This window comes from Balaenoptera acutorostrata, chromosome 3 (genome assembly GCF_949987535.1).
Source record: "Balaenoptera acutorostrata chromosome 3, mBalAcu1.1, whole genome shotgun sequence".
In the NCBI taxonomy this organism is placed as follows: Eukaryota; Metazoa; Chordata; class Mammalia; order Artiodactyla; family Balaenopteridae; genus Balaenoptera; species Balaenoptera acutorostrata.
The window spans coordinates 180245379-180268671 of NC_080066.1; the positions used below are offsets into that span (position 1 = coordinate 180245379).

The following is a 23293-nucleotide window of genomic DNA, read 5'->3' on the forward strand; positions in this document are numbered from 1 at the left end:
AGAATCGTTTTCTGGCCTTTTCCAGCTTCTAGAGGCCACCTGCACTCCTTGGCTCAGGGCCCCTTCCTCTGTCATCAAAGCCAGCAGCATAGCATCTTACGTTCTCTGACCTCTGCTTCGTTGCCTCCTTGCCTTCTCTTGTCTCACAAAGACCTGTGTGATTACGTGGGGCCCTCCCTGATAACCCAGGATCATCTGCCATCCCAGGATCCTTAACCCCATCACACCTGCCAAGTCCCTTTTGCCAAGTAAGGAAACATATTCATAGGATCCAGGAATTAGGATGTGAACATCTTTGGAGGGTCACTATCATCAACCTATAAGTAAGAAGTTTGAAAGAAGATAGGGGAAATTAGATATATCTGTGAAGTCTCTTGAAATGTAGCATTGGTAGGGGTGGGATGTAGCCTCAAACTCCAGCAACTATAAGGGGTTAAGTTGTTACGGTAGCGTGAAGGAGACTATCCCAGAGCAAAACTTGCATTTTTAAAAATTTTTATTTATTTTATTTACTTATTTTTGGCTGCGTTGGGTCTTCGTTGCTGCGCGCGGGCTTTCTTTAGTTGTGGCGAGCGGGGGCTGCTCTTCGTTGCGGTGCTCGGGCTTCTCACTGCGGTGGCTTCTCGTTGCGGAGCGCGGGCTCTAGGCGCGTGGGCTTTCAGTAGTTGTGGCACGTGGGCTCCGTAGTTGTGGCTTGTGGGCTCAGTTGCTCTGCGGCACGTGGGATCTTCCTGGACCAGGGCTCGAATCCGTGTCCCCTGCGTTGGCAGGCGGATTCTCAACCACTGTGCCACCAAGGAAGTCCAAAACTTGCATTTTTATGTGTATTTTTTGCCTATGCTAATTGTGCTATAAAATACAACCATTTGACATACTCATTTGTTTTTGTTTTCATTTTGGAAACAGATTCCCAGCAGGAAAAACAGCCTTGTTGCTGCCCCGTCTGCAGCATCTAGTAAAATAAAAGTGCCAGCCCCTCAGCCCGTAGTGAAGAAAGACAAACGGCAAAATTCTTCCAGGTTTAGCGCCAGCAATAATAGAGAACTTCAAAAACTACCATCTTTAAAAGGTAACTTTTATTATTCATCTTTCAAAAGTTAAAGTTTGCCCATTTAGGGGGAAGGAGTAACCTTTTGATAGTTTGCTAGTTTCTTGTACCTTTGCTGTGTTTAAATTCTGTAGGGTTATTTTTTTCTTCTTTATTCAGTTTTTTTAGATTGAATGTCACTAACTTAACCAACTAATATTTCAAATTCCAGAGCTATTTAAGATAAAAATGTGATCATGAGTACATTACAGGTACAAAACACTTTAAAAAAAACACACACGCAGAGGAAAGACTTTAAATCTTTTCCTGTTAATTGTAATTAAGCTAGCCAATTTTCTTTTAAGTAATTCTCCTCTTTCATTTGTCTTAGAACTCCAGAAATTCAGAAAGGAGTAACTACAAGTAGAGTAATTGTAAAAACTGTGGTAGAAGCTCTTCCTTATTCTGGTGTTGGGGACCTGAGGACTCTGCGATAGTCCTTTATGGACTTTCTCCTTATGAGTCATTTCGGGAGCACCTCTACCCAGGGTGTCCTACTTGAGACTAGTCAGGGAACAGTGCTCTTTGCTTCAAACTCCCCTCAAACAGCACAGCCACCCCTTTCCATCTGAGGGTGTTCAGCCCCTAAAAGTGCTCCTCTAGGAGATTTTGAAATACATAAAACCTTATTGAGGAAGTAGGGTAAGGACCCCAAAGTCAAATGTGAACCTCTGAACACTTTTATGTTTACTAAAATATAAGACTAGTGTAGTGAAACAGCAAACAATTTTCATACCTTAAATTCATAGCAGTGGGTCTTCTACGGTTAATTTTCATCGTGTATGAACTTGGAGCAGGAAGCTTGTCATCTCTACAGGTGCATTCCAGCGCCTTCCGCACTGCAGGGCAGAGAGCCAGAGCTCAGTGCAGGTGTCCGGGATTGCTGGACAGGGGGAGGGGTAGATGGAGAGAGGGAGGGGTGGAGGGATGGAGTAGTGGATAGAGGGAGGGATTTATGGATTCATGGATGCATTTCTGGCCCCTCACTTGCTAGGAATCCAGGCTCTCCTCTCGCTGCATTTTACAGAGCTTGTATCTGGCTTATATTTGGTTTAGCTTTGTAGTAGATAACATGCATACTAGGTCATTTTTGAGGAGTCTCCCCCTCCCAGATAGTCCATACCTTTCTGATGCTATTTATTCATTCATCAGATACTGTGTGGAACACCTGGAAACTGGCCCTGCTCTAGGTTCGGGGGGACCACATCAAACAAAACCAAGGGCCTGCTCTGCTGGGGCCAGCACCCTTCCCCACCAGCCTGCTGTCACTCCTTCCCAGTGCCCTGAGGAGGCCCAGCCGGAACACTCAGATGTCTGGGGTGGAAAAGGCTTCCCGTAGCTATTGCTGAGCCTTCAGGGCCCAGGCCCTGTCCCTAGTGCCCATCAGGGATGTGTGCTGCCAGGCAGAGCCTGTACTTTCACTGTGCCTGGAAGGAGCACACCCACATATGCAGAATTTCACACTGGTCAAGGCGTGCCCCTCACTGGCCTTGTTTGGTGCATCTTTCTTGGCTGTTGCAAAATATTAGTGCCTCTGTATGCGTGTTAAAGTAATTTTGTCTGGTTCAGAAAAAAAAAGGAATTGATTGGAATTACATTAAAGATATATTAACTGGGGAAAGATTCATGTTTTTATGATACTCTTTTTCCATCTAGGAACCCGGTGCATCACCTCCATTTTTCGGGTCTTGTTTTCTGACTTTTTACAAGGTTTTATGATTTTCTTGGGATTCTTTACCTTTGCATTAAATTTATTCCTAAGTGCTTTATAGTTTTTGTCACTCTCGTCATGGGGTTATATTTTTTTCATTTCTACTTCTAGTTAGTTCTTACCAATCTAATGAAATGCTGTTGGTTTTTTAAATATTTTCTTATTCTGTCACCTTATCGAATTTTCTTATTGATCTTAGTAATTTTTTTACTAGCGTCTGCATATATAGTCCTGTCATTTGTAACTAGATACATTTATCTCTCTTCCAATATTTATACCAACACATACTGGTTGTTTTAATTTTATTGTGCCTTTAGCTAGGACCAGTACCACAGAGATAACAGAGGTGAGAGCAGGCCTCCCTGTTACCTCCCATTTTGGTGAAAGGCTTCAGCATTTCCTCGTTCCATGTGAAAATGGCCCTTGGTTTCTGGTAAATCGCCTTCACCCAGCCTGCTGCTTCTCCAGCAGGCTTGTATCTGGCTTATATTTGGTTTAAGCCCTGGTCCAGGGCTTGACCTCCATTGGACTGCTTCTTCACATTTGCATGGCTCTTACCAGTACCACCCTGGCCGGTTGGTCTTGTGCTAGCACTGCTGCTGAATTTCATCAGGTGCCATATGATTTTTCTCCTTAAGATGTTAATTTAATAATTGCTGTGTTGATAGATTTTCTGGTTTGTAGCTATCCTTGCATTACTGAGATAAACCTCAATATTGTCGCAGTATATTATAACTTTTCTACGTGCTGGGTTCAGTTTATTAATTTTCGTTAATCTCTGCTTTCATATCTCCTGTGTGAAGCTGGGCCATAGTTTTCTTCCTTTTTCGTACTAATGTATTTTGTCAAATCTAAAATGTGTTGATACTGGCACTTCGTGATCTTTCCTGAGGATGGTCTGTACATTTTTATGCCACTCTCTCGTGCTGCCATCTGATGACAGGGATTGTAAAATGCACCCGATTTTAGCAAAAATCAACAGTGGAATAACAGATGTATCTTACAGTACATGACATAGGGTGAAAAGGTTGCTTTAGAACTCAGCTGGACCTAGTGCTTTGCTCAGTGATAAATCTGCAGATTCCTTCCACGTTAGGTCAGTTTAGAGTAGGTCACGTATTGACTGGTACACTGTGTTCTTTAATGAATCTTTTAATTTCTTTTACCTGTGTGGTGGTGATGTCTCCTTATGAGTTCATTTATTCTTTTGATTATTTTGTTTTCAATATATTTCACTTCCACTTTTATCTTAATTACTTATCCTGTTTTATTTTATTGTTTTCCTCATTTATTAAGTTAAATACAGAGTTCACTTAAAGCCATGTATTCCTCTGAGTATAATTTCAGCTCTATCCATAGGTTTTCTTTTCTTTTTTTTTTTCAAATCATAACCTTTTTTTTTTTTAATTAATAGCTATTTTATTTATTTATTTATTTAATTTATTTTTGGCTGTGTTGGGTCTTCGTTTCGTGCGAGGGCTTTCTCTAGTTGCAGCAAGCGGGGGCCACTCTTCATCGCGGTGCGCAGGCCTTTCACTATCGCGGCCCCTCCCGTTGCGGGGCACAGGCTCCAGACGCGCAGGCTCAGCAGTTGTGGCTCACGGGCCCAGTTGCTCCGCGGCATGTGAGATCTTCCCAGACCAGGGCTCGAAACCGTGTCCCCTGCATTAGCAGGCAGATTCTCAACCACTGCGCCACCAGGGAAGCCCCTAGCCTTTTTTTAAGAGTTTTATTGAGGCGTAATTTACATACTGTAAAATTCACTAACTGTAATTGGAAATTTTGATTATTTCAATAAACATGTAGAGTTGTGCATCCATTACCACAATACAGTTTTAGAATATTTCCATCACCCATCCAAAAAATAACCTTATGCCCATTTGCCATCAATTCCCACCCCTATCCCCAGCTCCAGGCAACCACTGATCAGTTTTCTGCCTCTAAATTTGCCTTTTCAGGACATTTCACATAAATGAAATCGGCAATATGTAGTCTTTTACATCTGACTCTTAATATAATGTTTTTGAGGTTCATCTACTTTGAGTAGTTTGTTTCTTTTTAATGCTGAATAATATTCTCTATTATGTGAATATCCCACATTTTATTTATCCATTCAACAATTGATGGATATTTGAGTTGTTTTTTTAGCTATTACGTATAACGCTGCTCTGAACATTTGAATACAAGTCTTTGTTTGAACATATATTTTCATCTTTCTTGGGTAGATACCTAGGAGTGGAACTGCTGGCTTGTGGGGTAAGTTTATGTTTAGCTTTTTTAAAAAACTGCTGAACTGTCTTCCAGACCATTTTAAGTTCCCACCAGCAATGTATGGGGTTCCAATGTTTCCACATTCTTGCTAACAATTGTTATCGTCTTTTTGTTTATAGTCTTTCTTACGGGTGTGTACTGGTATCTATCTCCTTATGGTTTTAATTTGCATTTCCCTACTGGCTACAGATATTAAGCATCTTTTCATGTACCTGTTAGCCATTTGTACATGTTTTTTTTTTTTTTTTTGGCCACGCTGCATGGCGTGCGGGATTCAAGTTCCCCAACCAGAGATCGAACCCGTGCCCCCTGCGGTGGAAGCGTGGAGCCTTAACCACTGGACCACCAGGGAAGTCCCTGTATATCTTTTTTGATGAAATGTCTATCAGATCTTTTGCCTATTTTTAAATTGCCTATCTTCTTATTGCCGAATTATGGCAATTCTTTATGTAATCTGGATATGAGTCCTTTATCAGGTATATTATTTACAAATATTTTCTCCCAGTTTGTGTCTTGACTTTTTACACTCTTTAATAGTGTCTTTGAAGCCCCAAACTTTTGAATTTTGATGAGGTCCAATTTATCACATTTTTTCTTTTATACATCTTGCTTTTGATGTTGTATCCAAGAACTCTTTGCCTAACTAAAGGTCACAAAGATTTTTTTCCTGTGTTTCCTTCTAGAAGTTTTCTAGTTTTAGTTCTTATATTTAGGTCTGCGATCCATTTCAAGTTAATTTTTTGTGTAATGTGAGGTAGAAGTCTAAATTCATCTTTTTTGCACATGGATATCCAGTTGTCCCAGCACCATTTGTTGCAGAAGCTGTTTTTTCATGGAGTTTCCTTGGTATCCTTATCAAAAACCATTGACCATAAATGTAAAGTTTAATTTCTGGACTCTCAGTTTTATCACATCAATCTATATGCCTGTTTTATGCCAGTACCACACTATCTCATTGTGGTATCTCACTGTTGTTTTAATTTGCACTTCTGTTATGAGGTAAGGTGCTTTTACAAATGTTTATTGTCCCTTTTCCATTGGACTGCCATTTTCTTAATTTTTTTTAAAGAGTTTTTATTCTGGATATGAACTCTCTGTTGGTTATATATGTGTTGCAAATACTTTGTTCCACTATAGTTTGGCTTTCATTTTAGCCATTCTGGTGAGCCGGTTTCAAAGTTAACTGATGATGAATAAAGTTAAACATCTCTTTGTAGGTTTATTGTCTGCTCAGATATATTATTTTGTGAAGTTCCGGTTTAAGTCTTTGGGCCCTTCTTTCTACTAGGTTGTAAGATTTTTTTAAAAACAGATTTGTAGGAGTTCAGATATAGGTCCTTTGTAGATATGGGAATTGCACATTTTCTTCTACTCTGTATCTTGAATTTTCACTCTCAAAGGCGTTAGCACTTTGAGAGTACTTTGATCTGTTTAATATATCTTTGCTTTCCACAGAGTAGTGAAGATGTTATCTTATGTCTTTTTTCCTAAAACTTTCTTTGACCTTTCGCACTGGACTGTACAGTCTATGTAGAGTTAAGTTTTGTGTCTGCTGTGACGCTAGAGGTCACAATTCCTTTCCCGTGTGGCTCTCCGTCTGGCACAGCACCCTTGTCGAAAAGGTCACCCTTCACTCATTGTGGTGTTATCTTTGTTATAAATAAAGTACCATCGCTGTGCGGACCCGTTTCTGGGCTCTGTTTTGTTCCCCTGGCTGCCTGAGCTGTGTCAGGAGAACACTAACACACCCTAGGAGGTCTTGGTGTCTGGTAGTGTAAGTCCTTCAGCTTTTTCTTCAGAATTGCCTTGGCTCTTTTCATTTCTGTATAGGTTTTAGAATCAGTCATTTGTCCAAGAAGTCCCACCTTTTAGTGGGGAATAGTATTTCAAGACCACAGTCTGGGTGCTAGGATTCTCATTGCTATTGGAATGGTCACCGTTTACAGGACTTTTTAGTGGACCAAATTAGAAAACAGGTTTTTTCAGGATATAGTACATCAGGAGTTCATACTGATATTTTCCATTCAAATGCAGGCTTGTAGGCATTTATTTAACTTCTGTCTTGTATCTCCTTTTTTGTCACACTGAGATTTTTGGTTCTCAAGGACATCAGTGATAATAAATAGGACTTAAATACCAGATAATTATTCATTTACTTTATCTGACATTATACACAGTGTATTTTCAGAAAAATAATACCAACATTGTGACCAATATGACGACTGAAAGGTTAAAATTTTTGCATCTTTTCATTTCCTTCCCCCTCCCTCTTTTTTATAGTTTTACTCTGTCTTCATTGTCAGAGCACATAGTCGTGACAAACTGTATTCTCTCCCTCCCATCCCTGTTTACACTAGTTCTCCACGGGAATATACCGCTGACGCTCACCTCCAGTCTCTGTGCTGATTCTCCACATTTTTTTGGTGTGAAGCTTCCTCTCTAGGAGACTTTTATTTCAGACTTCAAAGAATGTCTGGATAGAAAGTCCTCGGTTCATGTTTTCTTTTCATGAGTATCTTAAGGATGTTCCTCCACTTCCTTCTGTAATAAAGCATTGCTGTCAGACTCTGATGTCAGTTTAATTTTCTTTATCTTACAAGTTACTTGGTCTGTTTGCTTTAATGCCTAAACAGGTTTTTTTCTTCTTTAAAGTCCAGTAATTTCAGAATATATCATTCTGGGTTGACTTTCCCACATACATGCTATGTTCTTTAAATATGTAGTACCAAATCTCTTTTTCTTGGATTATTATTTTGAGGATTTGTTCTGTTCCCTTGCTTTCGTTTACTCCTGTGGAGACTCCTATTGTATAAATATTGAATCTTCTTTGCCTGTTTTTATATTTGTTGTCTCCCTCTGGGTTTTTATCATTCCTTTTTGATTTAATTTTTTTCTCTTTTTTATGTACTATTCCCTGTAAGGCATTTTATGTTGTGCTTATTTGCTCTTGTATTCTTTTCAGTTACTCTTCATTTCTGAAATTATTTTTTCTTTTCTTTTTTAATTCTTTACAGAGTTATTACCTATTTCTGAGTTTTTCTATTAATATTCATGTAGTCCTTTGACACGTTATGCTATTCCTTTAATGTCTTTTGTCTCATCTTGAAATATTAGGCTGTAGTTTTTAATGTCTTTGTGGGATGTCTCCCTGTCATGCTTTTACTGCTGCGTAGGTGTCGTTTAGTTCCTTTTCGCTTTTTCCTTAGAAGAACTCCGTGTAGGACTTGACTTTGATCCCTCCTGATGCTCGTGTGTGTGTGAAATTAGAGAAGAGGAGCTTGGGCTCTAGAGCTCTAGATTCGGTTATTTTTGTGGAACTTTCTAAAATGTGGTGGCTTACCTCCTGAGTGCCCTGATTTGGTTCTCTTCCCCTGCTGATATTTGGACCTTCTTTTTCCATTTCCTCTCCTGCCCCTCTGCTGTTAAGTCTGGATTCTCTTCCCAGCAGTTTCTCACCAGCGTGACCTAGTTCTGGAAGGAAGCTACGGCTGCTGAATTGTGAGGGTTCCCGGGGCCCCTTCAGTCTTGGCTGCGGACTGCTTGCCCTCATCCCTTGCAGGGTACAGACCCCTTCTGCTTTCAGCCACTGTTCTCAGGTGGGTTCAGCTGGCTCTCTGGTTGTCTCAGAGTTCTCAGCTCCAGAGGACACCCGTTGTTCCTCTCTGCCGTCTTCCCCCAGACACTGATAGCACACGAGCCTGTGACTGCCGGTGGGCTCTCCCATGTGCTCACGTGTCTGTGGGGACATATTTTCACCTAATTTTGTTGTAGATGTTGGCTGTGGGTATTTGATTTTGCCTTCTTGGTTGCACTGTATGATTTTATGCAAGAATTTGGGGTGGTTAAAAAAACTCTGCCACAATTTTTTCAAAATATATAAAACTTGGAAGCAACCAAGATGTCCTTCAGTAGGTGGATGGATAAACAAACCGTGATACATCCAAAATATGGCATATTATTCAGCAATAAAAAGAAATGAGCTACCAGGCCATGAAAAGACATGGAGGAACCTTAAATGCATATTACTAAATGAAAAAAGCCAATCTGAAAAGGCTGCATCCTGTATTATTCTAACTATATGACATTCTGGAAGAGGCAGTGGAGACAATAAAAAGATCAGTGGTTGCCAGTGGTTGGGAGAATGGGGGGATGAATAGACAGAGCACAGGAGATTTTTAGGACAGCGCAACTCTCCACATGTTACCGTAATGGTGAATACATGGCATTTTACGTTTGTCAAAACCCATAGAATGCACAAAGTGAACCGTAATGTAAACTATGGTCTTTAGTTAATAGTAACGTATCACTATTGGCTCATCAGTTGTAAGAAATGTGCCACATTATTGCAAGATGTTAATAATAGGAGGAACTAGGGGAGGGTGGAGAGGGGTATGGGAACTCTGTACTTTACATTCAGCTTTTCTGTAAACCTAATAATTAAAGTCTATTAATTTAAAAGATGGTTGCCAGAGGCAGGGGGTGGGGAGGTAGGTGAAATGGCTGAAGGAAGTCAAATGGTACAAACTTCCAGTTAAAATAAGTAAGTCATGGGGATGTAATGCACAGCATGGTGACTATAGTTAATAATACTGTATTGAATATTTGAAAGCTGCTAAGAGAATAGATCTTCAAAGTTCCCATCACAAGAAAAAAAAAATTTTGTAACTGTGTATGGTGACGGATGTTAACTATTAACTAGACTTATTGTGGTGATCATTTTGCAGTATATACAAATGTCAAATCATTATGTTGTACACCTGAAACTTATATAATGTTTTATGTCAATCATACCTCAGAAAAGGAAGGCTGCCACTGCTATCTCTTCGGACTCCTCCATCGTTGGGTATCTGAATTCCAACCTTTTTAAGTCCTCCATAACAGTATTACTGTTTTATTCTGTTGATGACCATTTAGATTTATCTACTTATTTATCATTTTATTCTTCATTCCTTTTTGCATCTCAGACTTTCCATCGGAGGTCAAAACCTTGTTTGAATACATCATTTAGAATTTTCTTTAATAAGAGTCTGCTGGTGGCAAACTGTTTATCTGGAAAATGTCTTCATTTGCCCTCATTCTTGAAAGATAATCGCTGAATATCTAATTGTAGATTTTTGTGTTCCTTCAGTACATTGAAGATAAGTATTTCATTGCCTTTTGACTGCCATTAGTATTGAGAAGCCAAATTCATTCTTTTTTTTTTAAATTTATTTTAGTTATTTATTTTTGACTGGGTTGGGTCTTCATTGCTGCACGCGGGCTTTCCTCTAGTTGCGGTGAGCTGGGGCTACTCTTCGTTGGGTGCGCGGGCTTCTCATTGCGGTGGCTTCTCTTGTTGCAGAGCAGAGGCTCTAGGCGCGTGCACTTCAGTAGTTGTGGCGTGTGGGCTCAGTAGTTGTGGCTCGCGGGCTCTAGAGCACAGGCTCAGTAGTTGTGGCGCACGAGCTTAGTTGCTCCGTGGCATGTGGGATCTTCCCGGAACAGGGCTCGAACCCGTGTCCCCTGCATTGGCAGGCGGATTCTTAACCACTGTGCCACCAGGGAAGTCCCCAAATTCATTCTTTTTGAAAGTATTGTTTGTGATTTCTGGCCACTTTTCTGATTTTGACTATGACATTGATTTTTTTTCAGTGATTCCACTGCCAGGGGTCCAAGTATAGATTTCTTTTTTATCAGTCTTTTTTGCCATTCACTTTGAATCTGTGGGTTGTTATATTTCCTCAGTTGTAGAAAGTTCTCAGCCATTATTTCTTCAGTTGTTATCTCTGTATTAGTTTCCTTTTTTTTCCCCCTTTGGCTCTAATCAGATGTGTATTGGAATCTTTCATTTACTATCTTTCTTTAAGGTTATATTTTTCAACCTTTTTGTGACTTACTGTGCTATATTCTTTTTTGTTTTTTACATCTTTTTTTTTTTTTAATGGGGTTTTTCCTTTTTTTTTTTTTCCTTGGCTGCATTGGGTCTTCGTTGCTGCACGTGGGCTTTCTCTAGTTGCGGCGAGCGGGGGCTACTCTTCATTGCAGTGTGTGGGTTTCTCATTGCGGTGGCTTCTCTTGTTGCGGAGCACAGGCTCTAGGCGCATGGGCTTCAGTAGTTATGGCACACGGGCTTAATTGCTCCGCGGGCATGTGGGATCTTCCCAGAGCAGGGCTCGAACCCGTGTCCCCTGCACTGGCAGGCAGATTCTTAACCACTGCGCCACCAGGGAAGTCCCCCCTTTTTTTTTTACATCTTTATTGGAGTATAATCGCTTTACAATGTTGTGTTAGTTTCTGCTGTACAACAGAGTGATTCAGCTATACGTATACATATATCCCCATATCTCCTCCCTCTTGAACCTCCCTCCTACCCTCCCTATCCCACCCCTCTAGGTCGTCACAAAGCACCGAGGTGATCTCCCTGTGCTATGCAGCAGCTTCCCACTAGCTATCTATTTTATGTTTGGTAGTGTATATACATCAGTGCTACTCTCTCACTTCTTCCCAGCTTCCCCTTCCCCCCACCTCGTGTCCTCAAGTCCATTCTCTACATCTGCGTCTTTATTCCTGCCCTGCCACTAGGTTCATCAGTGCCGTTGTTTTAGATTCCATATATATGCGTTAGCATACGGTATTTGTTTTTCTCTTTCTGACTTACTTCACTCTGTATGACAGACTCTAGGTCCATCCACCTCACTACACGTGCTATATTCTTGATCAGAGTTTCACATTATCCATGGTGAAGGACCAGTTTTCTTTTTAATTTGCAACCCACCATGGACTAGTACTTCCATAAAATAGAGTAAAAATAAGTTACTAGAAAAATGAAATATAAAATACAGCCACAAAGTTTTAAATTTCAGATATTCTTTTTTTCATTTATGGAAGTTCTATTTTTAATCTGCTCTGTGACTTTTTAAAAATATTTTCCTATTGCCTTGCAGAACCCATCAAATTTGTCAATTCTTTTAGTCAGCACAGCTGCTTTATAGTCTGTGTGAGATATTACCAACATCTGAAGCCCTTGTCACGTTTTGCTCATGATGTCTTATTTCCTTGTGTACCTATTTTTTAGTGTATGCTGGTCACTATACTCAAATATTTGAAATAAATTGAAACCTAGGATAAAAGTATCTTCTTCAGCAGGGATTTGTTTTTGCTTCTGCCAGACACCTGGGGTCACTACTAGTCTGAGAGTGCCATAAACCGCAGCACTAGTTTATGACTTGTTAAATTAGCCAAGATGATTGTCCTGTAAAGTATCCCCCTTATTCCCGGTAGTTCCTGAAAATGGAAACCTTTCTTGGATAGAATATATCAGGGGTGATGCTGTGTAACTCAGGAGATAGTTTCTTTATTGTGAGAGATGCATACTGTCTGGTGACTAGCAAAAGTGATGCTGGATTTTACCACTGTATTATAGTAGGGTGGTGACCGATTGAGCTCTCCATTGTACAGTACTTCCCTTTGCGATTCAAAAGTACTAGTGATAATCTACAAGGTATATTTTGGCACCCTGCCAGTGTCTGTTCCCCATCAACCATATGCTAATGCTTTAAACACCACTTGATAATCCTTGCCTGAGTCAATAGTTTCTCTAGAGATTTCAACGTTTAATCTGGCATTCTTCTAAAAGCAGAGCTATTTCTTGCCAAATAGAGCTATTTGGTTATCTTGACATACAGCTCCTACTGGAAAGTGAGAGTAAGCTTAATTCTTTGCCTTTTCAGTTGCAAGTTTCCCTCAAATGGTGAAAACTAAATGTTTTTTTGGCTTTCTCTTTTTTGAACATCATTATGTGTTTCATTGATGTCAGTGTGTTTTAATCTACTAAAATCATACTTCTCTTTTTTTTAAGATTTTATTTATTTATTTATTTATGGCTGCGTTGGACCTTTGTTGCTGCGCGTGGGCTTTCCCTAGTTGTGGCGAGCGGGGGCTACTCTTCGTTGTGGCGCGTGGGCTTCTCATGGCAGTGGCTTCTCTTATTGCGGAGCATGGGCTCTAGGCGCATGGGCTTCAGTAGTTGTGGCACGCAGGCTCAGTAGTTGTGGTGCATGGGCTTAGTTGCTCTGCGGCATGCGGGATCTTCCTGGACCAGGGCTTGAACCCATGTTCCCTGCATCAGCAGGCGGGTTCTTAACCACTGCGCCACCACGGAAGCCCCCATACTCTTTTTTATGTGCAGATGCATAATTTTAACCATTGTGTGATATTTGGACTAGCTGCTGTGTATTTTTTGGCATGGCCTCATTTATTTTTGTTTCCTTGATTTCTGACACAGTAAGATGTCCCCGCAGGCTTGTTTGTACCTTCCCTGCCCCAGACTTGGAATCAGCCATTTTTCAATGAACCCTGATTCCTTTCAGTGGGGAATGATATTAGAGACCAAAATCAGGGTACTAGGGGGTGCTCACTGCTACTGGACTGCTGTTGCTTTTAGGTACTGGTACTTTTAGTGGAGGGAGCAAGAACATAAACATATATTCTAGAATATATATATATTTTTTTTTTTAGTTGTGCATTCATAACATTGTAGTGTTCTCACTTGTTTCTTGAATTTTCATAGTTTTATCTCTTACACTGAAAATCTTTATTTCTAATTTCATTGACGTAATTATTGCTATATCATATTAAAATGATTGACAACAATAATGATATTATTACAAACAGTAGGAACTTTGAATTGGCTCATTTCATTGCAAAAAAAAAGCTGTTGGTATATATTTGTTGTGATTCCATTAAATTTTTAAAATGTCCAGAGAGGATTGGCATCTTTAGGATGTTCAAATCCCCTTTCTAAGAGTGTAGTGTGTAGTTGTTCAAGGCCACTTCCATTTCCTTTAGGGGTGTTTTTAAGTTTCCCTCATGTGGGTTTTGCACATTTCTTAGTAAGTGTGTGCCCAGATATTTCATTATTGGTGCTATTATTGTAAATGGGATCTCCTCTTCCATTATGTCTTCTAAATAATTGTTAATTGTTTATATGGAGGTTGTTGATTTCTGCATCTTGCTTTCACCTCCTGCTTCCTTCCTGAATTATCTTATTGTTTGCACTAGTTTTTCAGCTGATTTTTTGGGATGTTTTCAGGTATCTAATGAGATCTGCATGTAAAAGCAATCTCACCTCTTTGTTTCTAAATCTTATACCTTTAGTGTCTTTCTCCTGAGTTGACTGAAAATTCCAGTAAGATGTTATGTGTGGTGGTGTGAGCAGGCATATTTGTCTTGTTCCTGACTTTAATGGAAATAGGAGCATGATTTAAACACCGTTTATTATTCCCGTGGTTTTCAGCTGCTGTAAACCGTACTTTAATGTAAATCTTTTGTTGTTCACACTTTTGAACCTTTCCTTAAGCTGGAATCAAGGGAGGGAAGTACTGATCAAAGGCCACGCATTTTCAAGAACCCTTTAGAGGTGCTGTCCAGAGAGGCTGCACCGTGAACACTTCTGCCCAGAGCGCAGGAGGTGCCTGTCTGTCCCATTGCACCTTGCTAGTACTGAGGCCATTTAAATGCTTAAGTCATTCGTTAAGTGGAAAATAGTATTTCCTGTTTTTATTTTTTTAACGTTGAGGCTGAATGTAGTCTTCAGGCCCTGTTCGTTCAAAGATTTCTCTGAGTTAGTCCTTTTCGGTCTGGAAGGTAGAAGTGTTAAATGAAGAGACTGATTTTTTTAGGTGACTAATGAATCATGGACTTTGTTTCTTGAGGCCATTCTCCTTGTTTTAGGAAAGAAAGGCCTAGGGAGAAGTCAAAGTTATGATGAAACAACTAGGGCCTAACATTAACTGGAGACCCTGGGGCAGAAATTTAGAATTGCTAAGTGTTAGGCCATTTGGGAAAGAAGTTGTTACATTATTGTTGGGAGAACTTACCTGAATTTTTTTAAATTGGCTTTTGAATGGCAGTTAAAAATTTATATGTCTTGCCCTCCGTTTGTGAAAATACAATACTTCAACCTCATTCAAAGCAGTTTATTTTCTGATACAATTGAAAGTCTCGCCATACAAGTGATCATTTTTTACTGCTTAAAAATGAATTAGCATCTGTTTAGAGGAACTTTACCTCTTGCCCATTAATTGAAGAATAAAAATGCAATGTGAGAAGTTACCATAGTGCCTGCTCCAATTCTCATGGGTTCAGAAACTCCGCTTTCATCAGTCTTGCTTCTGCCACATGTTTGATTCTGTGTCTTCTCTTGACTGCCCACAATAATGGAAGGAAACTTTCAGCTTGGTGAGGCAGGTGCCAGTTCACAGCAAATACTTACTGACCACCTGGGTTGTCTGGAGCGTGGGGAGGTAGTCAGGACCGTGACAGTGACCAGAGGTGGCCCTTGCTCTTAGGGAGGCCGCAGACCCAGGCCCAGACCCAGACCCTTGTTGTGGCGGTAGCTGGGGAGCAGAGATGCCATGGATGCTGCTCTGTGAACGGCTGAGAGCTGGTCTCACGTCAGCCTGAGCCCAACCTCGAGCCACAGCCTGGCCCCAGGGCGCCCCCCGGTCCGCTCTCGTCAGGCCACGGACGTGGCTTTTACTCCAGGGTCGGTCTCAGGCCTCCGCCTGTCATACCCTGCAAGCCCCTTCTGGGAAGAACCCAGGGAGTTGATTTCAACCGGCAGCTGTAATCTTACATTTAATGTCTAGCTCAGGCCTTCCCCAGACCTCACCTGGATTTCTCCCGGCACCTTACATCACCCACAGATGCACACACTTTGCTTGCGTGCCCTTGCCCACCGTACAGGCCCTCCAGGCCTGGGTTTCTCCCACGCCCTGCTGGCTCTGCCTCCTCCAGTGTTTCCTGAGCCACCCTGGCTCAAGCCTGCCTTATCTTTTTTCCTAAATTGTGGTAAAATATACATAGCATAACATTTATCACTTTAACCATTCGCAAGTGTACAATTCAGTGGCATTAAATAGATTCACATTCAGTGTGCCCATCACCACTGTCTATTCATCGTCCCCAACAAAAGCTCTGTGCCTGTTAATACCTCCCTCTTCCCCTCCCCCAGCCCCTGGCACCCACCATTCTACTTCCTGTCTCTGTGATTTTGACTCCTCTAGGGACCTCCTATGAGTGGAATCATACGGAATTTTCTTCCTAATTTTTAAGGCTGCGTAACATTCCACCGTGTGGATGGAGCACCATTTATCTGTTCACCGTGATGGACACTGGGGCTGCCGAGCACACCACACGCTGCTCTGTCTAAAGTGTCACTGAGGGCAGAGGCTGTTTTGGTGCCCAGTCTAGCATCTGCCATGGATCCCCGAGACACAAGTTTGCTGAAGGAATGAAAAGCCCTCTGGGCCCGTCTGCCTGTCCTTCCCACATCCTTCCATTTTCTCAGAACTGTTTTGGGGCTGGAACCCCTCCCCAGGCTCACGGCTCCCTGCGCCTCAGGTTCTTCTTTGTGAAGTGAGGTTTGTTGCTAATAGTCAACACGAAAGCACTTTGGTGTGTCACGTGTGCTCTGTGTACTTTGTGTGGGTTTCCTACCTTCTCAGAACAAGGAAGGGGGTGAGGACTTGCTTTGGCTTTAAAGGTTTTCCAGCCTAACCGTGGCAAGAACAAAAATAAGCAAAGGTCTCCCAACAGCGCACTCGGGGCAGATTTTACACCATCTACTCCGCTCGCCTCCGCTGGCCTTTCCTGGGATAAGCCTGTCCACCCTTTTAAACCACTCACAGGACTCGCTCAAATCAACAGGGCAGCAGGCGCCTGTCCCTTTGACCTTGCTGTTGGCAAGCAGAAGTGCCCTGGCAACCTTTGAACACAGCTGAATGCTAGGTATCTTTGATCTGCCTAAGGAAGAAGTCTATTTTAAACTGTAAGCGAAGCCAAATTTTTTAGGTTAGATATCCTACCCAACAAAATGTACATCACCCACGCCCGCGTAGTTTCCGGTTAAGTGGCTGCTCTGCCAGCAGTGTCAGGGCCTTGCACTTACGGCACCGCAACTCTCTAGGCTCAAGACACAACCTTCTTTTAATGAAAGAGACTGTGAACCTTCTTCACTAAAATATGAGCATACTTAATTTGCCCGTAAAATTGCCCGGGGAGATGAAAATTAAAAACTTCAGCTGAATTTAGAAATGAAAATGTGAAAGTTTTATTCAAAAATGCTACCTACAAATGGCAGTTTGTTTTTAAATAAAAACCCAAATAAAGTGACAGAGGAAGCAGAGAATAAAGAATAACTCCTTTTCAACCTTCATCTTTGTGCAGCACAGAGATGCTTGTGTTTGCATCCTTGACGGGCGGACGCACTGAGAGCTGTGGTCTGTCTGCCCGCTTTCGGTTCTGGAAGGAGCTCTGCTCTGAGCCCAGAGAGGCGCCTTTCCTCCGAGTTAGCTCAAGCCCTTCAGAGCGGCGGGAAGGTTGTCGTGGGAGAGTCCAGAAGCGTGGCTGGAGGGTGCCATGGGGGGCACGGGGGACGGGCACAGACAGCAGTGGAGGGTGTGGTGGGAGCCTGGGTGGGGGCTCGGCAGGCAGGGGGTGGGATGTGTCGTTCTCCAGGTGGTTAGATGGTGCACCCCCCTTGGTTACGCACTGCGGGGACGAGGTATAAAGAGTGGTGAGGGAGTTGTGCAGGATCAGAATTGGGTGTTACTGCGTGATTCGGCCCTTCATTCAGTCAGTTTGATGGAACGCCTGCTGTGTGCCGGGCTCTGTCCTGAGGCTGACGGGGAAGAGACCTGTGGCCCAGAGAGGGGAGAGGAAGACTCCCCAGAGGGGTTAGTCCAAGCAGAGACCCCGTCAGTGGCTCTGCGGCACCCTCACACTGCAGCCCCAGGGTCGAGACCCTGCTCTTCAAGTGCTACAGTGTCCACTGCTTCCAGCACCTTCCCTATAATGGCTGGAGCGACGTGCGGTGGGATCCTCGCTCAGTGGCAGCTGCACCCTCCTGAGCTCCCCACTCCATCGGTGACGTTTGTGCCTCCTAACAGCCACGGTGGTGGGGTGATCACAGACAGCCCCTTTACAGGTGAGGAAAGAAGAACCAGCCTGGGGTTCCTGAGGGCGGGCGGCCTCTCCCTGAGTAGGCGGTGAAGACTTATGCCCAGGCCAGTGATGGGGCTGCACGTGAGCCTCTTCCGGTGTGTTTGCTGAGTCCTTGTTTCATCCGTGAGGAAAGTACTCTGGCGGCTAATTGAATCTCGAAAGCTTAGATGAGCCTATTGATTCAGTGCAAACTTGCAGTAAAAATTTAAGGAGCCCGTAATGGATTCTTCAAGACAGGGAGTCAACATCCTGTAATTTGTTGGTTCAGTTTGTCATGCCTAGTTTAGGCTAATTTTTGTTTGTGTGTTTTTACATACTTGATCTCATTTTTGCATCACCATAAATCGTTTGCATCATATTTCCTGGGTTCCCATCACAGCCCTTTCTCTGTTCTTAGCCTTTGCCTGAGCGGCAGCATTCACTAAGGGATTCTCTCTGCTGTGACTTAATCTACGTGTCTTTTTTTAAATTGTTACTTTTAATTTTCATCAAAGTATTGTGTGCTTATTTTAGCAATACTGAACAATATAGAGAAGTTTCAGAAAGAAGAACTACCCATAACCATAACACTCCACGGTGACTACTGTTGATATTTTGAGAGTGTTCTTTTTTATGATCATACTATTTCTGAAAAATTATACATTGCCCTTCTCATGTATATTTTTACTTTACAAATTCATAAATATTTTTGGTGGATGTGTAATATTTCACTGTGTGGGATAATCCCTTTAACATTAAGGTCGTTTCTGGTATTTTAGAATCATAAATAAAAATGTGATGCTCTCAAAAAGAATAAAATACTTAGAATTAACATAGGAGGCGAAAGACTTGTATGCTGAAAACTACAAAACATTGCTGAAAGACATTAAAGAAGACACCAGTAAATGGAAAGCCAATGTGTGTTCATGGATTGGAAGACTAAATATCGTTAAAACATCAGTACTGCCCAAAGAGATTTTCAGATTCAATACAATCTCTGTCAAAATCCTAACAGTGTTTTTTTCCAGAGATAGAAAAATTCATCCAAAAATTCACATGGAATCTCCAGGGACCCTGGATAACCAAAGCAATCTTGGAAAAGAAGAACAAAATTCTTACATTTCCTGATTTCAAAACTTACTGCAAAGCTGCAGTAATCAAATTAGTGTGGTACTGGCATAAAGACAAACACATACACCAATAGAGTAGAAGAGAGCCAAGAAATAAACCATCACAGGTATGGTCAAATGGTTTTCAACAAGGGTGCCACCCACTCTAGGAAAAGGACAGTCTGTTCAGCAAATGGTGCTGGAAAAAATGGATATCCACATGCAAAAGAATGAACTTGGACCCTTATTTTACACCAAACACAAAAATTAACTCAAAGTGGATCAAAGACCTTATAGGAAAACATAGAGGAAAAGCTTCATGACGTTAGATTTATCAATGATTTTTTAGCTATGACACCAAAGCACAGGCACGAAAAGCAAAAGTAGATAAATTCAACCACATCAAAATGTAAAACTTCTGTGCAGCAAAGGACACAATCAACAAAGTGAAAAGGCAACCCACAAAATGGGAAGAACTGTTCAGAGATCATCTATCTGATAAGGGATTAATGTCCAGAATTTATAAAGGACTCCTACAGCTCAACAAGAAAACAAGCTGTTTAAAAAAATGTGCAAAGGGGGACTTCCCTGGTGGCGCACTGTTTAAGAATCCGCCTGCCAAATCCGCCTGCCAATGCAGGGGACACGGGTTTGAGCCCTGGTCCGGGAAGATCCCACATGCCGTGGAGCAACTAAGCCCGTGCGCCACAACTACTGAGCCTGCGCTCTAGAGCCCGCAGGCCACAACTACTGAGCCCGCGTGCCTAGAGCCCGTGCTCCGCAACAAGAGAAGCCACCACAATGAGAAGCCGGCGCACCGTGACTAAGAGTAGCCCCTGCTCGCCGCAACCAGAGAAAGCCCGCGGGCAGCAATGAAGACCCAACACAGCCAAAAATTAATTAATTAAAATAATAATAATCCGCCTGCTAGTGCAGGGGACACGGATTCGATCCCTGGTCCAGGAAGATCCCACATGCCACAGAGCAACTAAGCCCATGAACCACAACTCCTGAGCCCGTGTGCTGCAACTGCTGAAGCCCACGCGCCTAGAGCCCGTGCTCAGCAACAAGGGAAACTACTGCAATGAGAAGGCCATGCACCGCAACGAAGAGTAGCCCCTCGCGACAGCTAGAGAAAGGCCCGCACGCAGCAACGAAGACCCAACGCAGCCAAATAAAAAAAAAATGTGCAAAGGACTTGAATAGACATTTCTCCAAAGAAGATACACAAATGGACAATAAGCACATGAAAACATGATTAACATCACTAATCATTAGGAAAATGCAAATCAAAACCACAGTGAGATACCACTTAACACCCACTAGGATGGCTCCTATCGAAAAACAGAAAATAGCAAGTGTTGGTAAACAGCAAGTGTTGGTGAGGATGTGGAGAAATTGGAACCCTTGTGCACTGCTGGTGGGAATGTAAAATGATGCTGCCACTATGGAAAACAGCATGGCAGTTCCTCAAAAAACTAAAAATAGAATTACCATACTTTGCACTTTTGGGAATATACCCAAAAGAATTGGAAGCAGAGACTTAAATAGATATTTATATACCCATATTACAGCAGCGTTATTCACAATAGCCAAAAGGCAGAAATGGCCCAAGTGTCTATCAAGGGATGGATAGAACAAAATGTGGTATATCCCTATAATAGAGTATTATCCAGTCTTAAAAAGGGAAGAAATTCTGACACATGCTACTACATGGCTGAACCTTAAGGACACTTACACTGAGTGAAGTAATTCAGTCACAGAAGGACAAAAACTGCATGATTCCATTTATATCAGGTACCCAGAGTAATCACATTCATAGAGACAGAAAGTAGAATGGTGGTGGCCAGGGGCTGAGAGGAAGAGGATGGGGAGGAAGCATTTAATGGGGACAGATTGCCTGTTTCGCAAGATGAAACGAGTTCTGAGGATGGATGGTGGCTCTGGTAGCACAACAACGTGAATGTACTTATGCCACTTAGAGCTGTACACTGAAAAATGATGAAGATGGTAAATTTTATATTATGTATACTTTAGCGCAGTTTTTTAAATAAATATTTTTTAAAATGTGATGCTCACTCATGGCTACTACGTTTTTGGAATGGACTCCCAAAAGTTAAATTACATAAACAAAGGGTCTTTACATATTGCCAAATTATTTTCCAAAAGGATCAGAACAATTTATAGATTGGTTGGCAAGGTTACAACATGCCTTTACCAATATCAATTATAATTTTTAAAATTATTGCTGATTTGATAGGTGAAAAAATACTTTTTTCATACAGTTATTGAGCAGTTATAGTTCTTTTGTAAACTGAATCATTGGAACACTGAGGTCTCAGTGTTTTTCTAATGAATCACAGTATATTATTAACCTCTTGTAATTATAGCATTTATACTTCCTTTTGATTTTTGGAGGGAACATACAGAAATCTGTAAATTTTTTAATGTGAGGAATATCCCCTCAGGGTTTGTCCAGTGTTTTTTAATCGTCCTTTTCTGGCTTGAGAATGGATATACTCATTACCCTTTTCTTCTCAAAGCTGTGGGGATTTGTGGGGGGTATGATTTGACTTTTTAAAAATTTAACTGTGTTTGTTTGTTTATTTAACCCATCTCAGATTTTATTTTGGTGAGACTTAAATTGACTTCTGCCCACATATAGCCGACCAGTTGTCTGAATAATCCTCCCCTTTCCGTGGATTTGAGCTTCCTTCCTTACCCGAATATTACATTTGTACAACTGCACTCACCGTTTTGGGAGCTGTTGCTGTCTGTTCCAAGACCTGTCTCTTAAGCCCACATCACACTCTCCTTAGTTCACAAGCTTTAGAGTTGGTAGGACCAGCCTTTCTCATAAGAGTGTTCTCATTCTTCATGCTTTTAATTTTTCCAAGTGAACTTGAGAATTATTTTGTCAGATACCCAGAAAAATAGGGAGACTCCTCTGAATTTTGAATGGAATTGCTTTAAAACTATAAATCAATTTGGGGAAGTATTAACATCAGCTTATTTATAGTATGTATGCTTCCAGTTCCGAAACACACCTTATCTTTATTTGTTCAAGTCTTTTTTTTTTCCTCCATATTATTTATCTGCTTGTTTGCTTATTTATATTTTAGAGTATGTTTCATCAGTGATTTCCAGATCACAGACTTTGAGTCCTTTAAAGAACTACTTTATATGCATAAGGCTTCAAAACAGCATGGGGGAAAATCACTAATAAAGTTGAGATCCTTTGATCTGAGATCATTAGGAAAAGTACATCAACAAGTGTCTTCACTTTTTCTTTGACTTTAACCTGTATATTTTATACAAAGAGTCTAGGAGTCTTTCCCTGTTATTTCTGCATTCCACTCAACAGCACAATCCTAGGACAGGCACATTTCCCCGTCTCATCTCATATGAAGTATTAAACTGTTTGAGAACAGGTCCCTCTCTTTTTAAAGTAAGATCTACAGTAAGCATCTGCTTCCTGACCCCTCACAAAGCCCCCTGCAAGCCTCGATCCTTACTGCTGAGTTCATCTGGCATCACTTCCTGGGTGAGGAGCTGATAGTTCCGGGAGAGCCATCCTTGCGCATCTGATGCACCCAGAGGGTCAGCAGCCAGAATCTCAATTCACGATACCTGACTCGGAACACAGGCTGTTCAGACAGCAGAGGAGCCAGGCAGGTGGGAGGCCGATGGCGTGACACCCACTCCCCATTGCTTGTTATAGTTTAATTCATGGCCAGCTTTGGAATCCAGCAGCATCCTTCAGCTCTGCGGACGGGGAGGGGGGTGGGGAAGGGGTAGGATTTGGTTTGCCTTCATTTATTTTCTTAATGGCTATTGATACACATAGTAGGACTACCTTCTTACTAGTGTAGGGGAACTTAATAAGCACCCCTGAACGATTGTAGCAGTTCATTTGCTCATTGAAATGTGTGGAGTGCCAGCCCACAGATGTAACTGCTAACCCCGGTCCATTTCAGGTGTTTCTTACTGTTGTGAATTATGTTTAGAAACCAAAGGGCTTTTTGGTTCTTGTTCACAAGCTGGGAAAGGGGTGGGGGTGGGGGGGGGTGGCGAGGGGCGTTGTGTGAGAATTTATAAAAAGAGAAGACATGGTTTGGACAAACTTAGTTGTGTGTGTGTGTGAAGGAGTGA

General features: G+C 41.7%; 1 protein-coding gene across 6 annotated transcripts in view; it reads left to right on the forward strand.

Moving 5' to 3' along the window:
• PPP2R5C (protein phosphatase 2 regulatory subunit B'gamma) overlaps positions 1 to 23293 on the forward strand; it is a 134266-nt gene that overhangs the window by 15019 nt on the left and 95954 nt on the right. For 5 of the 6 annotated variants that reach the window (XM_007178853.3, XM_057542151.1, XM_057542153.1 and 2 more), the window contains exon 3: positions 907 to 1069. Coding sequence is in view for 4 of the 6 variants with exons in the window: in XM_057542151.1 (XP_057398134.1) it covers positions 907 to 1069 (163 nt within the window). In the remaining 2 variants the exon portion in view is untranslated. Of the gene's footprint in view, positions 1 to 906; positions 1070 to 5036; positions 5055 to 23293 lie in introns of those variants that run through there. The other variant, XM_057542155.1, reaches the window with a different exon arrangement.